Genomic DNA, 21,505 nt, shown 5'->3' with positions numbered 1-21,505 from the left:
GATAATAATAATAATCATCATCATCATCATCATCATCAATCGTATTTATTGAGCGCTTACTATGTGCAGAGCACTGTACTAAGCGCTTGGGAAGTACAAATTGGCAACACGTAGAGACAGTCCCTACCCAACAGTGGGCTCACAGTCTAAAAGGGGGAGACAGAGAACAAAACCAAACATACCAACAAAATAAAATAAATAGGATAGATATGTACAAGTAAAATAAATAAATAAATAAATAGAGTAATAAATATGTACAAACATATATACATATATACAGGTGCTGTGGGGAAGGGAAGGAGGTAGGATGGGGAGATGGAGAGGGGGAAGAAGGGGAGAGGAAGGAAAGGGCTCAGTCTGGGAAGGCCTCCTGGAGGAGGTGAGCTCTCAGCAGGGCCTTGTTAAGCGCTTACTATGTGTCAAGCACTGTACTAAGCGCTGGGGGAGATACAAGGTAATCAGGTTGTCCCACGTGGGGCTCACGTGCAGGGGGACCCAGGGATTGCGTTGGCTTGTCCATCTCTCTCCCCTTAGAGAAGCAGCTTGGCTCAGTGCAAAGAGCCCGGGCTTTGGAGTCAGAGGTCATAGGTTCGAATCCCGGCTCTGCCACATGTCTGCTGTGTGACCTTGGGCAAGTCACTTAACTTCTCTGAGCCTCATCTGTAAAATGGGGGTTAAGACTGTGAGCCCCCCCCGTGGGACAACCTGATCACCTTGGAACCTCCCCAGCGCTTAGAACCGTGCTTTGCACATAGTGTGTACTTTGTGTGCACTTTGTGAGGCCTGTGGTGGCTCAGAGGGAAAGTAACAGCCTTGAGAGCCTGGAGGCCTGGGTTCTAATCCCTTCTCTGGTATGAGAGTTTAAAAAAAGATTGTAAATACCTAGGAAGGTCTAGAATAGATCACCTAAGAGTGCTGAGATAAAATTTCAAGCGCTTAGTACAGTGCTCTGCACATAGTAAGCGCTCAATAAATACAATTGATGATGATGATAGTAAGTGCTTAATAAATGCCATCATTATTATTATTATTATTTAAAGGCCCAAGAGTGCCCAACCAGGGACTGCCCCCAGGGAGGTGGGGGAAGAGAGAGAATTGGACCGATTGAGGGTGGCACATGTTACGTGATCCCTTCCCCAGCCCTGAGCTACACATGCTTACGAAAGGGCCTGTTGGGACGCGGAGGGGCGAGGAGAGGGGAGCGTCTGCCAGGAGCTGAGTGTTAACGACCGAATGGGTGACTGCACATGGGGGTCCTGGACCTTTGGAAGCCACCCAAGAAATCCTCTCGTGGGAGGCAGGGAGTCGGGAAGGGACAGTAATAATGATGGGATCTGTCAAGCGCTTACTCTGTGCCAAGCACTGTTCTAAGCACTGGGGTAGATACAAGGTAATCAGGTTGTCCCACGTGGGGCTCACAATCCTAATCCCCATTTTACAGATGAGATAGCTGAGGAACAGAGAAGTTAAGTGCCTTGCCCAAAATCACACAGCTGACAAGTGGCGGAGCCGGGATTAGAACTCACAACCTCTGACTCCCAAGCCCGTGCTCTTTCCACTAAACCACACTGCTCCTGCGTTGGAGGGATGGGGAGGGGAAGCGACAGAGCCACGACTCCAGCCCATGCCCTTCAGCCATGGGGAAGGGTGAGAGAATCACTGAATTTCTCAGTACGGGGAAGGGAGTGGGAGGGATAACCCCGAGGTTCCTCCTTGGGGGACAGGGCACAAACCCCTCCCACCAATCAATCAATCAATCAATCGTATTTATTGAGCGCTTACTATGTGCAGAGCACTGTACTAAGCGCTTGGGAAGTACAAATTGGCAACACATAGAGACAGTCCCTACCCAACACTGGGCTCACAGTCTAAAAGGGGGAGACAGAGAACAAAACCAAACATACCAACAAAATAAAATAAATAGGATAGAAATGTACAAGTAAAATAAATAAATAAATAAATAAATAGAGTAATAAATATGTACAACCATATATACATATATACAGGTGCTGTGGGGAAGGGAAGGAGGTAAGATGGGGGGGATGGAGAGGGGGACGAGGGGGAGAGGAAGGAAGGGGCTCAGTCTGGAAAGGCCTCCTGGAGGAGGTGAGCTCTCAGCAGGGCCTTGAAGGGAGGAAGAGAGCTAGCTTGGAGGATGGGCAGAGGGAGGGCATTCCAGGCCAGGGGGATGACGTGGGCCGGGGGTCGATGGCGGGACAGACGAGAACGAGGTACAGTGAGGAGATTAGCAGTGGAGGAGCGGAGGGTGCGGGCAGTAGAAGGAGAGAAGGGAGGTGAGGTAGGAGAGGGCGAGGTGATGGACAGCCTTGAAGCCCAGGGTGAGGAGTTTCTGCCTGATGCGCATCAGCCCCCTTCGGGCAGACCCACCTGTTGGGCCCCAGAGAAGAGCCAGTCTGTGCTCCCACGCCCTGGGACAGGGAGTCCCGCTTGCTAAGGGCCCCCAGAGGAGAGAAAATGGCCTTCGAACAAGCCAGGCCGCAGGAGGAAAAGTCAGTCTACTGTATTCACTGATAATTTACTGTGTGCAGAGCACTGTACTAAGAGCTTGGAAGAGTACACATATAATAGACACATTCCCGGCCCACACGAGCTTACAGTCCTCCCGTGCTAACTAGCTGGCTTCTCCTTCTCACAGACACATCACCCCTGACCAGTTAACCAGATGGCAAGTCTTAGGCAGTGAGAGTCCCCAGGAAAGGACCTGCCCCAGACTCAGAGGCCTCCATCTGGATGGGAGAAGGCCGGATCTGGGGCCGGAGGGAGAAGGAGGAAGAAACAGGAAAGTCTCCCCCTCGAAGAAAGTGGGAAGAAAGTCTTCCCCCCCGGGCTCGTTTCTTGGCTGCCTCTTGCATGTGGGGAGAGGGGATTCAGCGTGGCTCAATGGAAAGAGCCCGGGCTTGGGAGTCAGAGGTCATGGGTTCAAATCCCGTCTCTGCCACTTCATCATCATCATCAATCGTATTTATTGAGCGCTTACTGTGTGCAGAGCACTGTACTAAGCGCTTGGGAAGTACAAGTTGGCAACATATAGAGAGACTGTGGGAGTCATTTAACTTCTCTGTGCCTCAGTTCCCTCATCTGTAAAATGGGGATTAAGACTGTGAGCCCCCTGTGGGACAACCTGATCACATGGTAACCTCCCCAGCGCTTAGAACAGTGCTTTGCACATAGTAAGCGCTTAATAAATGCTATTATTATTATTATTATTATTATTATTATTATTATTATTTTATTATTACAGAAGGGAACAATCAAGCTGTACTGAGCGGCCTTCTCCTCTAAGGGGCGGACTGAACCAGCTCATGTGCTTTCTCCGTCCTCCCTTGGCTCCTGGAGCTGAGGCTGTGCAGAAAGAAGGAGGCGCAGCTATGCCAGAAAAAGAAGTAGGGAGGAGGAAAACTATCTGAGTCAAAGGCCCCTACTCCATTTCGTTGCATCCATCAGTGGTATTTCTTTCTTTCATTCATTCATTCAATCTCACTGTGTGCAGTGCACTGTATTAAGCGCTTGGAAAGTACAATTCAGCAACAGAGATGGTCCCCACCCATTAACCGGCTCACAGTCTAGAACGGGGAGACAGACTACAAAACAAAACAAGTAGACAGGTGTCAATACCATCAAAATAGATAAACAGAATTATAGATGTATATGTGTTGCCAGTTTGTACTTCCCAAGCGCTTAGTACAGTGCTCTGCACATAGTAAGCGCTCAATAAATATGATTGATGATGATGATGTATATATATTATTAATAAAATAAATAGAGTAATAAATATGTACAAATATACACAAGTGCTGTGGGGAAGGGGAGGGGGTGGGGCAGGGAGAGGGAGTGGGGGTGATGGGGAGAGGAGGAGGAGCAGAGCATAGTGGGTGCTCGCTATGTGCAAGAGCACTGTCCTAAACACTTGGGAACAATATAACCTCTCCCTTCCTTTCTTTCCTCCACCCCTCTTGGAGAAGCCCCCAGGACCCTAGTCCTTGGTGGGGCACGAGGAGGAAAATGAAAGCTCCTTGTGGGCAGGGATCACGTCCAACAACTCGAGTGTATTGTACTCTCCTGAGCTCAATAAATACAATTGATTGATTGATTGCCAGGGAGATTCCTAGAGGTGATATCAAGGCTATGGAGAGGGGCCTGGCTCCGAGACCCTGGGTGCAACTCCAAGGGCTACCAGAGACGTCTTTCTCCCCAGCCCCAGCAGCAGGAAGTGGAAGGTAGCAAGGAAGGAGGAAAAGATCTGGGAAAAGAGCAGGGACTCTAAAAATCTTGTTTGGGGGAGTTGTCTTGGTTATGGTGTTTTATTGAGCATTTACTAGGTGTCAAGTACTGTGATGTATTGCAAAAAATCAGGTATAGTTCCTGCACCACGTGGGACTCACCAGCTGTGTGACTTTGGGCAAGTCACTTAACTTCTCTGTGCCTCAGTTCCCTCATCTGTAAACTGGGGATGAAGACTGTGAGCCCCCTGTGGGACAACCTGATCACCTTGTAGCCTCCCCAGCACTTAGAACAGTGCTTTGCACATAGTAAGTGCTTAACAAATGCCATTATTATTATTATTATTATTATTATTATTATTATTATTATCATCTGGGCAAAGGGGAGAAATCGGAAACACACAGATTTCCTCCAGTTGTGATTTCCAGGGTCTCTGAGCTCCAGACTGCAAAAGCTGGCATAGCCATGGTGGGTGGGGGGAAAGCAGGGGTCAAGGAAGCCTTCTGAGCCAGAGGGCCTATTCCATTTCATTCAGTCAATCAATCTATCAATCAATCCCAGACACCTCCCAAGGGATGGGTATTTGCCTGGACCTTAAGGAAGGGAGTCCTCAGGCTTCCTGATCCGGCTTGGGCCTCTGCCCCTGGGCACAAAGGCAGAGAAGAGCAAGGCTGTGACAGGCTGGACCCACTCCAGCTCTTGGTTTGGGCCTCAGCCCAGGACCTCTGGGACCAGGCAGGGGGTCAGGACTTAAAGAAATTCAGGGGCAGTGGCCTCCAGAGTGAAACGGAGACAGACGGGCCTCCCAGGAAGTGGGGAGGATGGAGATGTCTGGGATAGAAGAGGTGGACAGTTTGGGGGGGAGGGGTTGAACCCCAAATGTGAGTGAAACACTCAGGGAGTACGGAAGGTGGAGCAACTTTTAACCTATTCCCAGAAATAGTTCCCCTACACTCGTATGCACAGTAGACCCATAGAAACATACACAAACTGTAGTCAGCCTTCAAGTTGAAGATTAAACTGTCTGTACACCTGTAGTCTTTTAATCACACACACAAACTCTCCTTCCTCTCCCTACCACACATACACACACACACATGCGTGCACAAAGGTACACTCACATCCCACCCCTCCTGGATCCTCTACCAGGTAATGACCAATCTCATGCAGGACTGGAGGGAGTGATGGGAAACCACTTCTCTCTCTCTTCCTATCCCTCCCCCAAACTTCATGCTACCACATTACCCCCTTCACACTTCATGCCACTCCCCAGTCTCGGACTGACCTGCTGGATTTCACACCTGCACTTGGATTAGCACTCTATTCACTCCTCCCTCAGCCCCACAGCACTTAGGTACTTATCCATAATTTATTTATATTAAAGTCTATCTCCCCTTCTAGTCTGTAAGCTCGCTGTGGGAAGTGAGCATTTCTACTAACTATTGTACTCTCCCAAGCACTCAGTACAGTGCCCTGCGCACAGTAAGTGCTCTATAAATTTGATTGATTGGTAGGGCAACTCAGAGGAAACCTGTTCCATTGCATCTCTCTGAAGGCAGGAAAGGGGGTCAAAGATTTGAAAAGTGGCAGGAACTTGAAGGGCTTTGGGGACAAGTCAGGCAGAACCAGACTAAATTGGGTGGGATGCTTGAGGAGCCAAAGCCAATCGCCCCCCTCTCCATCCCCCCCATCTTACCTCCTTCCCTTCCCCACAGCACCTGTATATATGTGTATATGTTTGTACATATTTATTACTCTATTTATTTTATTTGTACATATCTATTCTATTTATTTTATTTTGTTAGTATGCTTGGTTTTGTTCTCTGTCTCCCCCTTTTAAACTGTGAGCCCACTGTTGGGTAGGGACTGTCTCTATATGTTGCCAATTTATACTTCCCAAGCGCTTAGTACAGTGCTCTGCACATAGTAAGCGCTCAATAAATACGATTGATGATGATGATGATGATGGGAGAGCAACGGTGGGGAGGGGGAGGATTGGGGAACTAGAGAACTGTCCTTCCAGAAGTCAGTCCTCCTCTCGTCTTGTTTCCCTTCCAGGCAGGGGCAGGGTACGGGGCACATATCCATTCACTTACCATGTCCTCAGATACATAGATTTATATTCATCCATTGGCTCACACATTCACAGACTCCAGAAACAGACTCTCTCTCTCTCTCTCTCTCTCTCTCTCTCTCTCCCCCCCAAAGCCACATGCATTCACACACACCGTCACATGTCCACTCTCAGGCTGGCACATCCACATCCCCTCACACCTACACACAATCAAACATTCTCTCTCTCCCACAACCACATATATTCCCACACACGTTCAGGGTCCACTCATCCGCACCCCTTCACACCTACACGCAATCACACACACAACTCCCTTCTTCTGGCCTCTTAATCTCTCCCGGGCCAGAGAGCTGGGGGTCGCGGGGCTAGAGGACGGACCAGAGCTGGACTCGGCCCAAGCTCGGAACACGGTGGGTGGGGGGGAGGGAGGCGGGATTCCCTCTTCTTCTTCTCCCGGCTGCTCTTTCCCCACCTTCCCTTCTCCCCGCTTCTCTCTGCGCCCCAGGACCGGGGTCCTGCGGGACGTCTCCCCCTGCCAGCTTCGGCCCGGGCCGGGTGAGGGATGGCGGGGGTGGAAGTGGGGGCTGCCCGGGGCCGTTCAGCGTTGAGGGGAGGGAAAGGGGACAGAATGGGAGTGGAAGGGAGGGGACGAGAGGAGCGCCTTACTCTCCTGTTACTTTTCCTTTCATTCTTCCTATCATTCCCTCTCTGATTCTCTACCCTTCTGTCCCTCCCCCTCTCATTTTCCCTTCCGTCGTCCGTCTTTCTTCTTCCATCCTTCCGCTTTCCATTTGTCCTTCCTCTCTTCCATCCTCCTCCTTACTCCCCGCTCCTTTTCTCCTCCGTTTCCCTTCTTCGCCCTCTCCTCTCTTGCTTTCGCTCAACCGTCCGCTTTTCATTTGTCCTTCCTCTCTTCCATCCTCCTCCTTACTCCCCGCTCCTTTTCTCCTCCGTTTCCCTTCTTCGCCCTCTCCTCTCTTGCTTTCGCCCAACCGTCCCCTTTGGAGTTTCTTCCCACCGCCCCCCTCCACCTCAGTCTCCGTTTTTCCCTGTCTCTGCTTCTGCCCCTCAACCTGTCTCTGCCTCTCTATTTCTATCTCTGCTTCTCATCGTTTCTGTTTCTGCCTTTTGCTCTTTCTGTCTATTTCTCTCGGTCTCCCTTCCTGTCTCTACCTCTTTCTCTCTCAGTCTCCGCCCGTCTCCCTCTCTCCCGACCTTACTTCTGTGCTGGGTACGGGGCCAGCAGGTGAAATTTGGGACAGGGAAAGAGGCCCAAAGAAGGAAAAAGTTTAGGGTTGGGTAACTGCCAACTTGGGTAGGTGTTTGCCTGCGTGTGGGGGGTTGTGTGTTACAGTGTATATATGACTGTGTCCGGGTGTGTGACGCTGAACTTGTGACTGTGTGTATGTGCGTGTGTGTTTGTGACCCATTTTGATCTACTATCCCTCTCAGGTTGGGAAGAAAATATAGCTTGTGTCCCGTACCCCAGGTACCTGCCGCTCCTGCTCCTAGAACTAGGGAGACGGATAGGGGTGTTTTGTATAGACACCCACTCTTATACGCAGCTATGCGCTTCCTTCCACACGCACCCTTACCCACGGTCACTCACTCACACACACACACACACACACAGAGTGGAGCGCTCCCCCCCCCCCCCACCTTCCTGCCCCTCTTTCTGGCCCCTTCCCCTCAGGTAGCGTCCGGTCCTCCGGTCCCGCCCGAGGCCGCCCTCCTCCCTCGCCCCGCACCCGGGCGTAGGAGGGCGGGGTCAGCGCGGGGGACGAGGCTCCTAGCCCCAACAGCAGCCCCTCTCTTACTTTCTCGCTTTTTTCTTTCTTTCCTTCTTTCTCCCTTCTTATTTTCTTTCCTTCCTTCTCTCTTTCTTCTTTCTTCCTTTCCCTAACTTCTTTTCTTCTTTCTCCCTTCTTATTTTCTTTCCTTCCTTCTCTTTTCTTTCTTCCTTTCTCTACCTTCTTTTCTTTCTCTTTATAGTTCCTTTCTCTTTCCTCCCTCCCTTCTTTTTCTTTCTCCACTCTTCTCTCTTTCTTCTTTTCTTTCTCCCTCTTTCCTTCCTTCTGTTTTTCTGTCTCTCTTTCCTTTCCTTTTTTCCTTCTCTTTCTTTCGTTCTTTCTCCTTTCTTTCCTTCTTTCTTCTTTGTCTCTTCTTTCTTTCTGTTTTCCTTCTTTTGCCTTCTTCTTTTCCTTACTTTCTTCTCTTTCTTTTCATTCTTTCCTTCTTTCTCTCCCTTCCTTCCTTTCTTCTCTTTCTTTTCTTCTTTCTCTCTTTTTCTACCTTCCTTCCTTCCTTCCTTCCTTCCTTCCTTCCTTCCTTCCTTCCTTTCTTCTTTTTCTTTCTTTCCTTCTCCCTCTCCCTCTCTCTCGTTCTCGCCCTCTCTCTCTTTCTTTCTTTCCTGCCTTCCTTCCTTTCCTTCCCTTTCCCTCTGCCTCTCAGCCCCCGTCTCTAAGTCTTTCTCTTTCTGGGTCTCCAAATGTCCGTGTCCTTGTGCGTCTTGGAGGCAGCGTCTCTCTCTCTGTCTCTCTTTCTCCGCCCCGCCCTTGCCTCCGAGTCTCTGTCTCTCTAAGACTCCGTCATTCAGGTTGTCTTTGGGTCTCTGCGAGACTCTCTGTCTCTAGCTCCCCGGGTCACTATCTCTTTTGCCTCCTCTCTCTGGGCTCTTTCCCCACCAGAATCCAAACTCAAAAACCAAAGCCCGAGGGAAGGAGGGGAGGGAAAGGGGAGCAAGGGACAGAGGGGGCGACCCGCCGACCAGGCTCTGGATACCCAGAGGGGAGGGAGGAAGGGAAGGAGGGAGGGCCGCGGCTCTGGAAGAAGAGGCGTCGAGGCTGGGACTCAGGAGTCCGGACATGGGGAGGGACGGATTTGGGGGGCGAGGGGGCTCCTGCTGTCAAGTATTCAGGGCTCCGAGGGTGGTCCTTTGGGGGTCGGGGGGCTCGACCTGAAGAAGGACCAGCCCCCTCCCTGCCCCAACGGCCCTCACACCTTTTCCCAGGACCCCGCGGAAGAGGCAGCTGGGTTCTGTCTCTTTAATGCGCGCCCCCGGAGCCCTGCGCGCTCCCGCCTCTATAACTGGAGCGCATGGAGATGGTTGGGGCTCAGAGAGAGAAGGGCTGGGAGATGGGAACGAGCTCAAATACTTTTCCAACTGAAATTATCCTCTGGATTTTTTTTTCTTAATTATTTTTTTTTCCCAGCGCGTGCTCCCCCCGCCGCCGGGGCCTAACCCCCGCCCCCAACCCCCAACGCCCCCCCCGCCCCTATGGATCCGCTCGGGGGCTCCAGGACCTGAGGGAATTGGAACCCGTTTGCTTTTTGACCTTTTGAATTTTCTTTTTTTAATCTCTTGATCATTTGATCTCTTGATTCCTGGTTTGGGGTTTTTACCCCTTTCTCTTTTTTTCTTTTTTTTTTTTGGTCACCCTCCCCCCTCCACTCTCTTCACCCCCCACCTAACCCCGTCCCGCGCCCCCCTCCTCCTCCCGCGCCCCCCGTCGCCGCCGCCGCGGGGTCCGGGGCCGCCTCCCGCCCTGCCCCCATGTTGGTTCACACTTACTCGGCCATGGTAAGTCGCGGCAAGGGGGTGCGGGGCCCGGAGGGGGTTTGCGGGGGTGGGGGAAGACGGGGCGGGGGAGAGAGCACCCCCTCCCACGGAAACGAATCAATCAATCGTATTTATTGAGCGCTTACTATGTGCAGAGCACTGTACTAAGCGCTTGGGAAGTACAAATTGGCAACACATAGAGACAGTCCCTACCCAACAGTGGGCTCACAGTCTAAAAGAAATCGGGGCTGCGGGGCCTCTGGGCCTCGGGGCGGGGGTCGCTAGCCCCTCGGTCCCGCCCAGCGCCCACCTGGGGTCCGGGAGTAGGGCAGGGGCAGGACCCGGGGGTCGTCACTCGGAATCACCCCCCTCCTCGGGGTAGGGAAGAGCCGGTGGGGTCCCCCCCGGGGGTGGGGAGAGGGGATGGGGGGATGCGGGGCACTCCCCCCGCCCAGGCCCAGTGTCCGGGGCTGGAGGTGGGGGGAGCAGCAGACGGCAGGACCCGTCGGTGGTTCATCTATTCATTCAATCGTATTTCTTGAGCGCTTACTGTGTGCAGAGCACTGGACTAAGCGCTGGGTTAGTCCAAGTCGGCAGCAGACAGAGACGGTCCCTACCCACCAACGGGCTCCCGGGCTAGAAGTGGGGGAGACAGACAACACCACCAAACAAGTAGACAGGTGCCAATCCCGTCAGACTAAACAGAATTATAGCTATATTCATTTATTCAGTGTCTACTGCGTGCAGAGCACTGGACTAAGCGCTGGGTTAGTCCAAGTCGGCAACAGATAGAGACGGTCCCTACCCACCAACGGGCCCACGGTCTAGGAGAAGCAGCGTGGCTCAGTGGAAAGAGCACGGATTTAGGAGTCAGAGGACGGGGGTTCTAGTCCCGGCTCCACCACTTGTCTGCTGTGTGACCTTGGGCAAGTCGTTTCACTTCTTTGTGCCTCGGTTCCCTCATCTGTAAAACGGGGATTCAAACTGTGAGCCCCGAGTGGGACAACCTGATTACCTTGGATCTACCCCAGCGCTTAGAACAGTGCTTGGCACATAGCAAGCGCTGAACAAATGCTATCATGATTATATTAGAGAAGCAGCGTGGCTCAGTGGGAAGAGCCCGGGCTTTGGAGTTAGAGTTCATGGGTTCAAATCCCGGCTCTGCCCATTGTCAGCTGGGTGACTTTGGGCAAGTCACTTCACTTCTCTGTGCCTCAGTTCCCTCATCTGTAAAATGGGGATGAAGAGTGTGAGCCCCACGTGGGACAACCTGATCACCTTGTGTCCCCCCCAGCGCTTAGAACAGTGCTGTACACATAGTAAGCGCTGAACAAACGCCCTCGTTATTATTATTGTTAGAAGGGGGGAGACAGACGACAAAACCAATCAAGTCAATCATTAATCATATCAACAGAGTTGTAAAAAGAGGTAGAAACAAAATAAATAGAGTGATAAATATGTACAGCGACAGGCTAGAGCTGTAGGGCGGAGAAGGCCCAGAGAAGTTCAGTTCCCTCATCTGTAAAATGGGGATTAAGACTGTGAGCCCTCCTGCAACCTGATCGCCTTGTAAACTCCCCAGCGCTTAGAACAGTGCTGTACACATAGTAAGCGCTGAACAAACGCCATCGTTATTATTATTATTAGAAGGGGAGAGGCAGACGACAAAACCAATCAAGTCAATCATTACTCAAATCAACAGAGTAGTAGAGGTAGAAACGAAATAGAGTGATAAATACGTAGAGCGACAGGCTAGTGCTATAGGGTGGAGAAGGCCCAGAGAAGTTCAGTTCCCTCATCTGTAAAATGGGGATTAAGACTGTGAGCCCCCCCACCCCCACCCCGGCGTGGGACAACCTGATCACCTTGTAAACTCCCCAGCGCTGAACAAACGCCATCGTTATTATCATTATTATTATTAGAAGGGGGGAGACAGACGGCAAAACCAATCAAGTCAATCATTACTCAAATCAACAGAGTAGTAAAGAGGTAAAGACGAAATAGAGTGATAAATATGTAGAGCGACGGGCCAGTGCTGTAAAGCGGAGAAGGCCGAGGGAAATTCAGTTCCCTCATCTGTAAAATGGGGATTAAGACTGTGAGCCCCCCCCAGCGTGGGACAACCCGATCGCCTTGTAAAATTCCCAGCGCTTAGGACAGTGCTTGGCACATAGTAAGCGCTTAATCGACAAAACCAATCAAGTCAATCATTACTCAAATCAACAAAGAGGTAGAAACGAAATAGAGTGATAACTGTGTAGAGCGACGGGCCAGTGCTGTAGGGCGGGGAAGGCCCGGAGCAGTTCATCTGTAAAATGGGGATTAAGACTGTGAGCTCCCCCAGCGTGGGACAACTTGATGGCCTTGTAAGCTCCCCAGCGCTTAGAACAGTGCTTGGCACATAGTAAGCGCTTAATCGACAAAAGCAATCAAGTCAATCATTACTCAAATCAACAAAGAGGTAGAAACGAAATAGAGTGATAAATGTGTAGAGAGACGGGCCAGTGCTGTAGGGCGGGGAAGGCCCGGAGCAGTTCATCTGTAAAATGGGGATTAAGACTGCGAGCCCCCCCAGCGTGGGACAACTTGATGGCCTTGTAAGCTCCCCAGCGCTTAGAACAGTGCTTGGCACATAGTAAGCGCTTAATCGACAAAAGCAATCAAGTCAATCATTACTCAAATCAACAAAGAGGTAGAAACGAAATAGAGTGACAAATGTGTATAGCGACGGGCCAGTGCTGTAGGGCGGGGAAGGCCCGGAGAAGTTCATCTGTAAAATGGGGATTAAGACGGTGAGCCCCCCCATCGTGGGACAATTTGATGGCCTTGTAAACTCCCCAGCGTTTAGAACAGTGCGTGGCACATCGCACCACCATCATGGTTATTATTAAGGGGGAGGAGGGCCGAGGGAGGGAGGGGAGTTTGGGGTTGGGGGCCCGTCCGGTGGCCTCGGCGCCGACGGCGTCCGGCGTTGTGTGGGTCCGTTTCCCTCCGGCCAGGACCGTCCGGACGGGCTGAACGGCGCCGCGGGGGGAGGCCGCCTGTCGCAGCTGTCCACCCTCAACCAGGCGGCGGCGGCGGCGGCGGCGGCGGCGGCGGCGGCGGCCTACTCGGCGGCTCCCCCGCTCTGCCACACCCCGGCCTCCGACTTCCAGCCGCCCTACTTCCCGCCGCCCTACCCGCAGCCGCCGCTGCCCTACGGCCAGGCCCAGGAGCCGGGCTTCCCGCACCTGGCCGACCCCTTCGGGGGGCTGGCGCCGCTGCCCCCGCCGCCCCCGCCGCCGCCGCCGCCGCCCCCCCCCGGCCCCGCAGCCCGGCTGGGCCTCGCAGCGCGGCCGGCCGGACGAGCCGGGGCTCCTGGCGCCGACGCACCGCGCCCTGGGGCTGGACCCCCCGCAGGGATTACCCCGGGGTCCCCCGCCTGCTGCACGGACTCGCCGACGGCCCGCACGGACTCCCCGACGGCGCGCTCGGCCTCCACGGGCTGGCCGCCCACCACGGCCTCGACGACCTCCAGGTGAGGAGGCCCCGCAAGGGGCCACAAGGAGCCGGTCCCTTCGGCCGTCGGGGATGTGGCTCGGGGCCGATCAATCAATCAATCTACTGTGGGCAGAGCACTGTACTAAGCGCTTGGGAAGTCCAAGTTGGCCACACATAGAGACGGCCCCTACCCGACAGTGGGCTCGCAGTCTAGAAAGAGGGCCAGAGGGCGTGGGTTCATTCACTCATTCAATCGTATTTATTGAGCGCTTACTGTGTGCAGAACACTGTACTAAGCGCTTGGGAAGTCCAAGTTGGCCACACATAGAGACGGCCCCTACCCGACAGTGGGCTCACAGTCTAGAAAGAGGGCCAGAGGGCGTGGGTTCATTCACTCATTCAATCGTATTTATTGAGCGCTTACTGTGTGCAGAACACTGTACTAAGCGCTTGGGAAGTCCAACTTGGCCACACATAGAGACGGCCCCTACCCGACAGTGGGCTCGCAGTCTAGAAAGAGGGCAAGAGGGCGGGGGTTCAGTCATTCATTCAATCGTATTTATTGAGCGCTTACCGTGTGCGGAGCACTGTACCGCGCGCTTGGGAAGTACAAGTTGGCAACACATAGAGGCGGCCCCTACCCGACAGTGGGCTCACGGTCTAGAAAGAGGGCCAGAGGGCGTGGGTTCATTCACTCATTCAATCGTATTTATTGAGTGCTTACTGTGTGCAGAGCACTGTACTAAGCGCTTGGGAAGTACAAGTTGACAACATGTAGAGACGGTCTCTACCCAACAGTGGGCTCACAGTCTAGAAGGTCTAGAAGGGTTCTAATCCCGGCTCCGCCGCTTGTCAGCTGGGTGACTTTGGGAGAGTCACTTCATTTCTCCGTGGCTCAGTGGAAAGAGTACGGGCTTTGGAGTCAGAGGTCAGGGGTTCGAATCCCAGCTCCGCCACATGTATGCTGTGTGACCTTGGGCAAGTCACTTCACTTCTCTGAGCCTCAGTGGCCTCATCTGTAAAATGGGGATTAAGACTGTGAGCCCCACATGGGACAACCTGATCACCTTGTATCCCCCCCCCCCCGCCCAGCGCTTAGAACGGTGCTCTGCACATAGTAAGTGCTTAACAAATGCTATTATTATTATTATTATTATTATTATATTTCTCTGGGCTTCGGTTCCCTCATCTGGAAAAGGGGGATGAAGACCGGGAGCCCCACGTGGGACAACCTGATCACCTTGTATCCCCCACCCCCAGCGCTTAGAACAGTGCCTGGCACATAGTAAGCGCTTAATACAATCATCCTTATTATTATCTTGTGTCCCCCCAGCTTTTAGAACAGTGCTTCGCACATAGTAAGTGCTTAACAAATACTATCATTATTATTATTATCTTGTATCTCCCCAGCGCTTAGAACAGTGTTTTGCACATAGTAAGCGCTTAACAAATGCCATCGGTATTATTATTATCTTGTATCTCCTCCAGCGCTTAGAACAGTGCTTGCACATAGTAAGCGCTTAACAAATGTCATCATTATTATTATCTTGTATCTCCCCCAGCGCTTAGAACAGTGCTTGCACATAGTAAGCGCTTAACAAATGTCATTATTATTATTATCTTGTATCCCCCAGCGCTTAGAACAGTGCTTTGCACATAGTAAGCGCTTAACAAATGCCATCGTTATTATTATTATTATTATTATTATTCCCTTCGGCCGTCCGGGATTCGTTCCGTTCATCCAGTCGCAGTTATCGAGCGCTTACTGTGGGCAGAACGCTGCGCGACGCGCTCGGGAAAGTACAACATAGCCATAAAGAGAGGCCGTGAGCGAAGCGGCCTGGCATAGTGGAGAGAGCACGGACGTGGGAGTCGGAAGGTTCCCTTGCCCGCTGTGTGGCCTTGGGCTAGTCACTTCACTGCTCTGGACCTCTATTACCTCATCTGTAAAAGGGGGATTGAGACTGGGAGTCCCATGTGGGACAGGGACTGTGTCCGACCTGATTTGCTTGTATCCACCCCAGCGCTTAGTCTGGAGACTAGCACATAGTAGCCAAGCGCTTAGTACAGTGCTCTGCACATAGCAAGCGCTCAATAAATACGATTGATGATGATAGTAAGCGCTTAAAGAATAGCAGAATTATCATTATTATTAATAATAATCCCTGCCCACAACGAGCTCAGAGTCTAGAGACTGTTTTTAGGACGGGCGGTGCTTCGATTTCCCGCGCCCCGAGGCCTCGAGCTCGGGCCCGGCTGCTGTCCCTTCCTAGAGGAGGCGTCCATTCACTCACCCCCTCCCCCCCGCTGGCTGCGGTCGAGAAGGGGCCGCCGCCTGGGGTCCAGGCTGCCTCTGCGCCGGGCTAATCATCATCATCATCATAATGATGCTATTTGTTAAGCGCTTGCTATGCGCCAAGCGCTGGGGTAGATACATGGTAATCGGGTTGTCCCACGTGGGGCTCACAGCCTTCATCCCCATTTTACAGATGAGGGAACTGAGGCCCAGAGAAGCGAAGCGGCTTGCCCAAGGTCACAAGCAGACAAAGCAGGCAAGTGGCGGAGCCGGGATTAGGACCCACGTCTTCTGATTCCCAGGCCCGGTCTCTATCCACTAAGACGGACTGCTACCCGGGGCCCGGGACAGGGTCTTTCGGTCCAGTTGGTTGTCCCGGGCGGGACGGAGAAGACCCTCTCGTTCATTAATTCATTCAGCCGTATTTATTGAGCGCTTCTTGCGTGCAGAGCACCGTACTAAGCTCTTGGAAAGCACAATTCAGCGACCAATAGAGACAATTCAAGCACAGGCTCTGGGGTGGGGGTTGCCCCTCGGGGCCGGGTCGCCTAGAAGTGAGAGTTGGAGACTGGGGGAGGGGGCGTGGGGGGCCTGGGGGCCCGGAGACCGGGCAATCAATCAATCATATTTATTGAGCGCTTACTGTGTGCAGAGCACTGTACTAAGCGCTTGGGAAGTCCAAGTTGGCAACATATAGAGACAGTCCCTACCCAACAGTGGGCTCACAGTCTAAAAGGGGGCGACAGAGAACAAAACCAAACATACTAACAAAATAAAATAAATAGAATAGATATGTACAAGTAAAATAAAGAGTAATAAATATGTACAAACATATATACAGGTCATATATATATATATATATGGTCCTAACCTCCCTCCCGTCCTCCCCTGCAGGCGGTGGACGAGGCGGGCCTGAGCCTGCTGGATCAGTCGGTCATCAAGAAAGGTAAGGGAAGCCCCGCCGTCGGGAGCCGCCGGCCTCCGCGGTTCACCCGGAGAAGTTGAGGCCCAATTTAACGCGCCCTGCGTTGTGGCCCTTTCTCTTCGGACTTCGTCCCGAAGCCCCGTTGGCGGCCCGCTTTCATTCCCTCCCGGGATCGTTCCCCCTCCCACCCCTCATTCCCCGCCGGTGGACAGCGAAGCCGTCCGCAAATCCCGCGCCCCGGCCTGTCCGACGGTGCTTGGCACATAGTAAGCGCCTAACAAATACCATTATTATCATCCCCCCTTCCGCCGGCTTCTCGGCCCCTCTCGGACGTATAAACGAGGAGAGCGATGTAAGCGGACCCGACGGGGAAGCGGGGGGAAATTGCGTCGGGAAGAAAAAGTTGTTTTCCCTCGTCGGCCGGCCTTCTCGAGCTTCCAATCCGGGTTGTGGGAGCGGTAGAAAGAGGATTGGGACCCGAGGGGCCGCTAGCCTCCCTCCCCCTCCCTCCCCGTCGGGACAGGGTGGAGTTGGATTGATTTCTGGATCTGGAATTAATTTGCAGAACTAGTTAAGTCACTTCCCAGTTCCCCGGAGGGAAGCGGCAGGGAGAGAGGGGGGTCGTATTCCCACCGGATTTCGGGGGAGGCCTGTGTTATAAACGGGGGTTGATCCCAATCCGGTTAGGGACTCAGCGAGATTTCGACCGGGTTTTTTCCTCTCTCTCTCTCTGTCTCTCTCGGCCCGTCTCTCTGCCCCTGTCACTCTCTGTGTGTCTCTCGTCCGCCGGGCGCCCCTGCTTCTCGAAAGGAAATATTCTCGGGCTCCAGGAGTCGGTACTGAAGGGGCAAAGGGGGAAGGCGGAGAGCGGCAATCCAGATCGCCCCCGGGGCCCGGAAAGGTCGGGGTTTGGGCAGCCGCTCCGAGCGGAAAATATCCCAAATGAGGGGAGTCGCTGGGAAGCGAAAGCTAGACGGACGAGAGATGGGAGACGGGAGATCGTTCAAGAGAGGCAAACCTCCTCCCCGCAGGAAAAATGCAAAGGGGAAAAAGAGGAAAGAAAGAAAACTCAATGAAGTCTTTTTAAAAAAATTAAAATACCGAGGAAATTCCTGATTATTTTTTTTCTGACCATGGCGAGGAAAATCCTCCAGAAGAAAATATTCCGGCTTCATTCCCGCCTGGAAGTTGGTCTGTTCTGTTTTTAAAATGGGCAATTAAAAATTCCTCTCTAAAGTGCTCCCTTCGATTGTTCCTCCTCCCAAAACCTCATGGTCTCCAATACTCAAGACCTAATGGGTGGAACGATGCGTGTGTGTCTGGGAGTGTGTGTGTCTTTCCAACATCCCCTCCTAAACACACACACACACACACTGTCACACACACACACTCTGGGGCTTTACCCTAGGGTCCCGGTCAGGTGCGTGTGAGCCGGGGAAAGGAGCAGAGAAGAGGGCGTAGGGGATAGCAGGAGAAAACTAGCAGAGGCTGGAGGAAAAAACAAAAACAAAAATCCCCTTGAAACCCAAATACCACCTGCGATGAAACTGCTAGTGGAAAGAATAGGAGAGACGGGAGCAAGTAGCTCAAAATTCCAGAATGAGAAATGAGGTCCTTCAAACCTCCCAAATGAACCCCAACCTGAAAGCTTTCACTTTAACTGACTCGGGACCTTCTTTGCCTGGGGAACAGCAGGGAAAGGAAGTCCCATGGAGAGGATCCAAACCAGTGGGTGGAAGGGCAGGCAGATAAAAGTTGGGGAGAAGGAAGCATCAGTCCCCAAAAGTCGGTGGTTTAGGATGAAGGTGTAAATATAAATTAGAATAATCCTACATAATATTTAAACGTGTGCATATTCTGGAATTTTAAAAGTGGAACATGGTAAGCGTCGAAGACGTGTTATGATTGTTATCCATTTAGCACTGAATGAACAGCAGCAGTGCTTCAGGTGACCGGAGAGGTTTGGACCCAGCTCTGCCCTTAGTTTTTCCCTCGGCTCCAGTCTGGAACGCCTTCCTGGTTTCCGGGTGTCTGTGGGCATCCATCTTCCTCAGGAGAGGAGACCGGCTTGGGAGCGGTCACTCTGTCGTGTGTGTGTGTGTGTGTGTGTGTGTGTGTGTGTGTGTGTGTGTGAGAGAGAGAGAGAGAGAGAGAGAGAGAGAGAGAGAGAGAGGCGAGGGCCCTCCTGGGCTTGGTGGTACAGGGACTCAGGCAGGGGTAGGCCTGGCCAGTTGCCATGGCACCCGAGGGGTGGTAGCAGTGGTGGTGGTGGGGGGATGCAAGCTGGCCCTGGGGCTCTCAGAGAGCTAAAGCTGATTTGCCGGGAGTTGGGAGGGGACCAAAATGGAGGGATTGGGCTGGGGTGGGGGGGGGTTCTGAATCTCCCTGGGAGTAGAAGGAAAACAGGGCCCAGCGTGTCTCCAGAGTCCGCTGGGCTGGAGATCTTGCTGAGGCCTAGCTCTGATTGGCCCTTCAATTTCCATGTTCTCTTCCGAACTTGTGGAGGTTGACTTGGGCTCATGTTGGGGTAAGAGGGCCAGGGAGTAGGGCCTAGTCACCTGGTACCTAAACCCACCCTCTAGGCCCAGCACCTTCTCCCCAGGTTTCCCTCACACTGCTTCTCCTCAGCTTTGGCCCAGAAAGGGCCCCCTTAAGTGAGGGGAAGTGGGGGTGGAGAGGGCAGGGGGGTGTTCAGGAATAGAGCCATAGAGAAGCAGTATGGCATTCTGGATAGAGCAAGGGCCTGGGAATCAGAAGGTCATGGGTTCTAATTCTATCTCTGCCATTTCTCTGCTGTGTAACCTCAAGCAAGCCCCTTCACTTCTCCGTGCCTCAGTTACCTCATCTGTAAAATGGGGATTGAAAGTGGGAGCCTCCTGTGTCCAACCTGATCGGCTTGTAACCTCTCCGGCACTTAGAACAGTTCCCTGACTTTGCTTCCTTTGCTCTTCCAGCCCCCTACCAGCCCCACAGCACTTATTTATATATCTTTAATTTTATTTATTTATACTGCTGCCTGTCTCTCCCCGCCCCCCAGACTGTGAGCTTGTGGGCAGGGATTGTCACTTTATTGTTGTCTTGTTCTTTCCCAAGTGCTTAGTACAGTGCTCTGCATACTGTAAAGCACTTAATAAATGTGATTGAATGATTGAATGAATGAATATCTGGCACATAGTAGGTGCTTAACAAATACTACTATTATTAATAGGACCCGGCCCACTATCCCCAGTGGAGGGTGAGGGGAGGGATTCTGGGGGAAGGGCTACTGCTGGGGTTCACAGGGGGTGCCCTAGAAGGATGCATGCAGGTGGAGAAAAAAGGATGCTGCTTCTTCCAGGGGCATCAGCAATCTAGGAGTCAGGGGAGATTGTTTGGAGATTACCATCCCCCCCAACAAACTAACCCATCTGTAAGTCTTCCCTCATTGGTCTCTTTTCTCACAAATTAGAAGCCAAAAGATTGGGTAGCCAGTCCATCCCTAGAGTGTCCCTGGGTGAGAGTCCAGAGACACATAATTGACTGTGTCCATCTCAAGATTTGTAGTCATAGGGAGAGTGTTTGTAAAAGCACTTACTGCGTGTAGAGCACTGTACTAAGGAACTGGAAAAAGTGTGAGAGATGGGGCTTTGCCTATAGATCAGATCAATGTCCGACAATTATCTGGAGCATTGGAGCCAAAACCAAGACACTTGAGCATCAGTTATTCAGGTATTTCAAGTGAAAGCAGCATTCTGGCTTGAAATAGCTGAAGAATTGAAGTCAAGGGATATTTCGAAACCTAAAATATCCAGATGATTTGGAAAAATTAACTACAAATTGACTGCTTCTCCCTGGCTTCAAGTGTGTGTCCGGGTCTTTCCGGATCTCTGCATCCCGGGATCTGGGCATCCTGGGATCGGGGTGCTGGACTGGTTATGGGGTGGGGGTGGGAGAGAGACTCTCGGTCGGCTCGGGCAGGGAAAACACGGGAGGCGCCAGACAGACGCTGCTCGGGGAGGTGGAGGTAGAGAGAGGGAGGCCTTTGACCGGGCCGGGGGCTGGTTACCGGTTCCACCAGCTGGTTACCCCGAGTTCTTCTAGCCTTGAGGGGTCAATCGGGGTGCCGTGGGAATCCGATGGATCCCGAAGCTTGCAACTTGAAAGGGAAGGAGGAGGGCGAAGGCCTCGTAGGCCCTGGAGCCGGGAGAAACGTGTCGTCGGCTGGGTCTCCCTCTCCCCCTCCTCACTCCGTGCCCCTTCCCCACCCCGGGGGTCCCCTAAGCAGCCGTGTCTCCCCTAGGGTCCCGGGGAGTCGGGCGGGGTGGAAATGCGGCGGGAAGAGGCGCAGGAAAAAGGCGCGGGGATAGGAGTGCCCGTGCTAGGGAATGTGTGCCTGTGTCTGTGTCTGGGCGTGTTGTGTGTGCGTTTGCATGAGCGTGATTGTGCTTGCATGTATATCTTTGGGTCTGGGAGGGTGTGAGGGTGTGTTCGTATGTGATGGGTGCCTGCGTGGGGGTGAGGGGGTGAGGAATTTTAAAGAACAAGCTTCGGGGAGCTTCAGTACCCACAGCGAAGCACACACACACAATCTCGCACCGACGGGGATGGCTCCTCTTCGAGGGGGCACGGGTTGTTGCTGTTGCGGGGGACAGGCCGAGATGCCCAGTTGTGGACACGGTTGTGTAGTGAGACGGGGCGGCTGGTTTCGCCCGGCTGCAGGGGCGTTGCCCCAAGGGGTTTTCCCCGAGAAGCGTTATTCCGGGGGAAGGGCAACTGCGAGGGGCCGCGGCCGGTCCCGACAACACCACCGCCGCCGCGGAGCGAGAAGCCGGCTATACCGCGCCTCGGCCGGCCGATGCGGGATATGGGGTGGGTGGTCAATGGGGGTAAAGAGAATCTCTCCTTGGGGCGGGGAGACTGGAAGGGGGGGTTCTCCCTGGGACCATGTTT

At 52.9% G+C, this 21,505-nt stretch overlaps 1 protein-coding gene across 1 annotated transcript in view; it reads left to right on the top strand.

Moving 5' to 3' along the window:
* Positions 1 to 9,869: 9,869 nt before the first annotated feature.
* Positions 9,870 to 21,505, top strand: part of TFAP2E (transcription factor AP-2 epsilon) — a 39,451-nt gene continuing 27,815 nt past the window's right edge. The window contains 5 exon segments of the mRNA XM_038758432.1: positions 9,870 to 9,896; positions 12,875 to 13,204; positions 13,206 to 13,265; positions 13,267 to 13,392; positions 16,546 to 16,597. Coding sequence (XP_038614360.1) covers positions 9,870 to 9,896; positions 12,875 to 13,204; positions 13,206 to 13,265; positions 13,267 to 13,392; positions 16,546 to 16,597 — 595 coding nt within the window.

The sequence above is a fragment of the Tachyglossus aculeatus genome, chromosome 16 (genome assembly GCF_015852505.1).
Source record: "Tachyglossus aculeatus isolate mTacAcu1 chromosome 16, mTacAcu1.pri, whole genome shotgun sequence".
Taxonomy (NCBI): Eukaryota; Metazoa; Chordata; class Mammalia; order Monotremata; family Tachyglossidae; genus Tachyglossus; species Tachyglossus aculeatus.
Note: the sequence above shows the minus strand (reverse complement) of the source record. Positions and strands in the feature narration are given on the sequence as shown.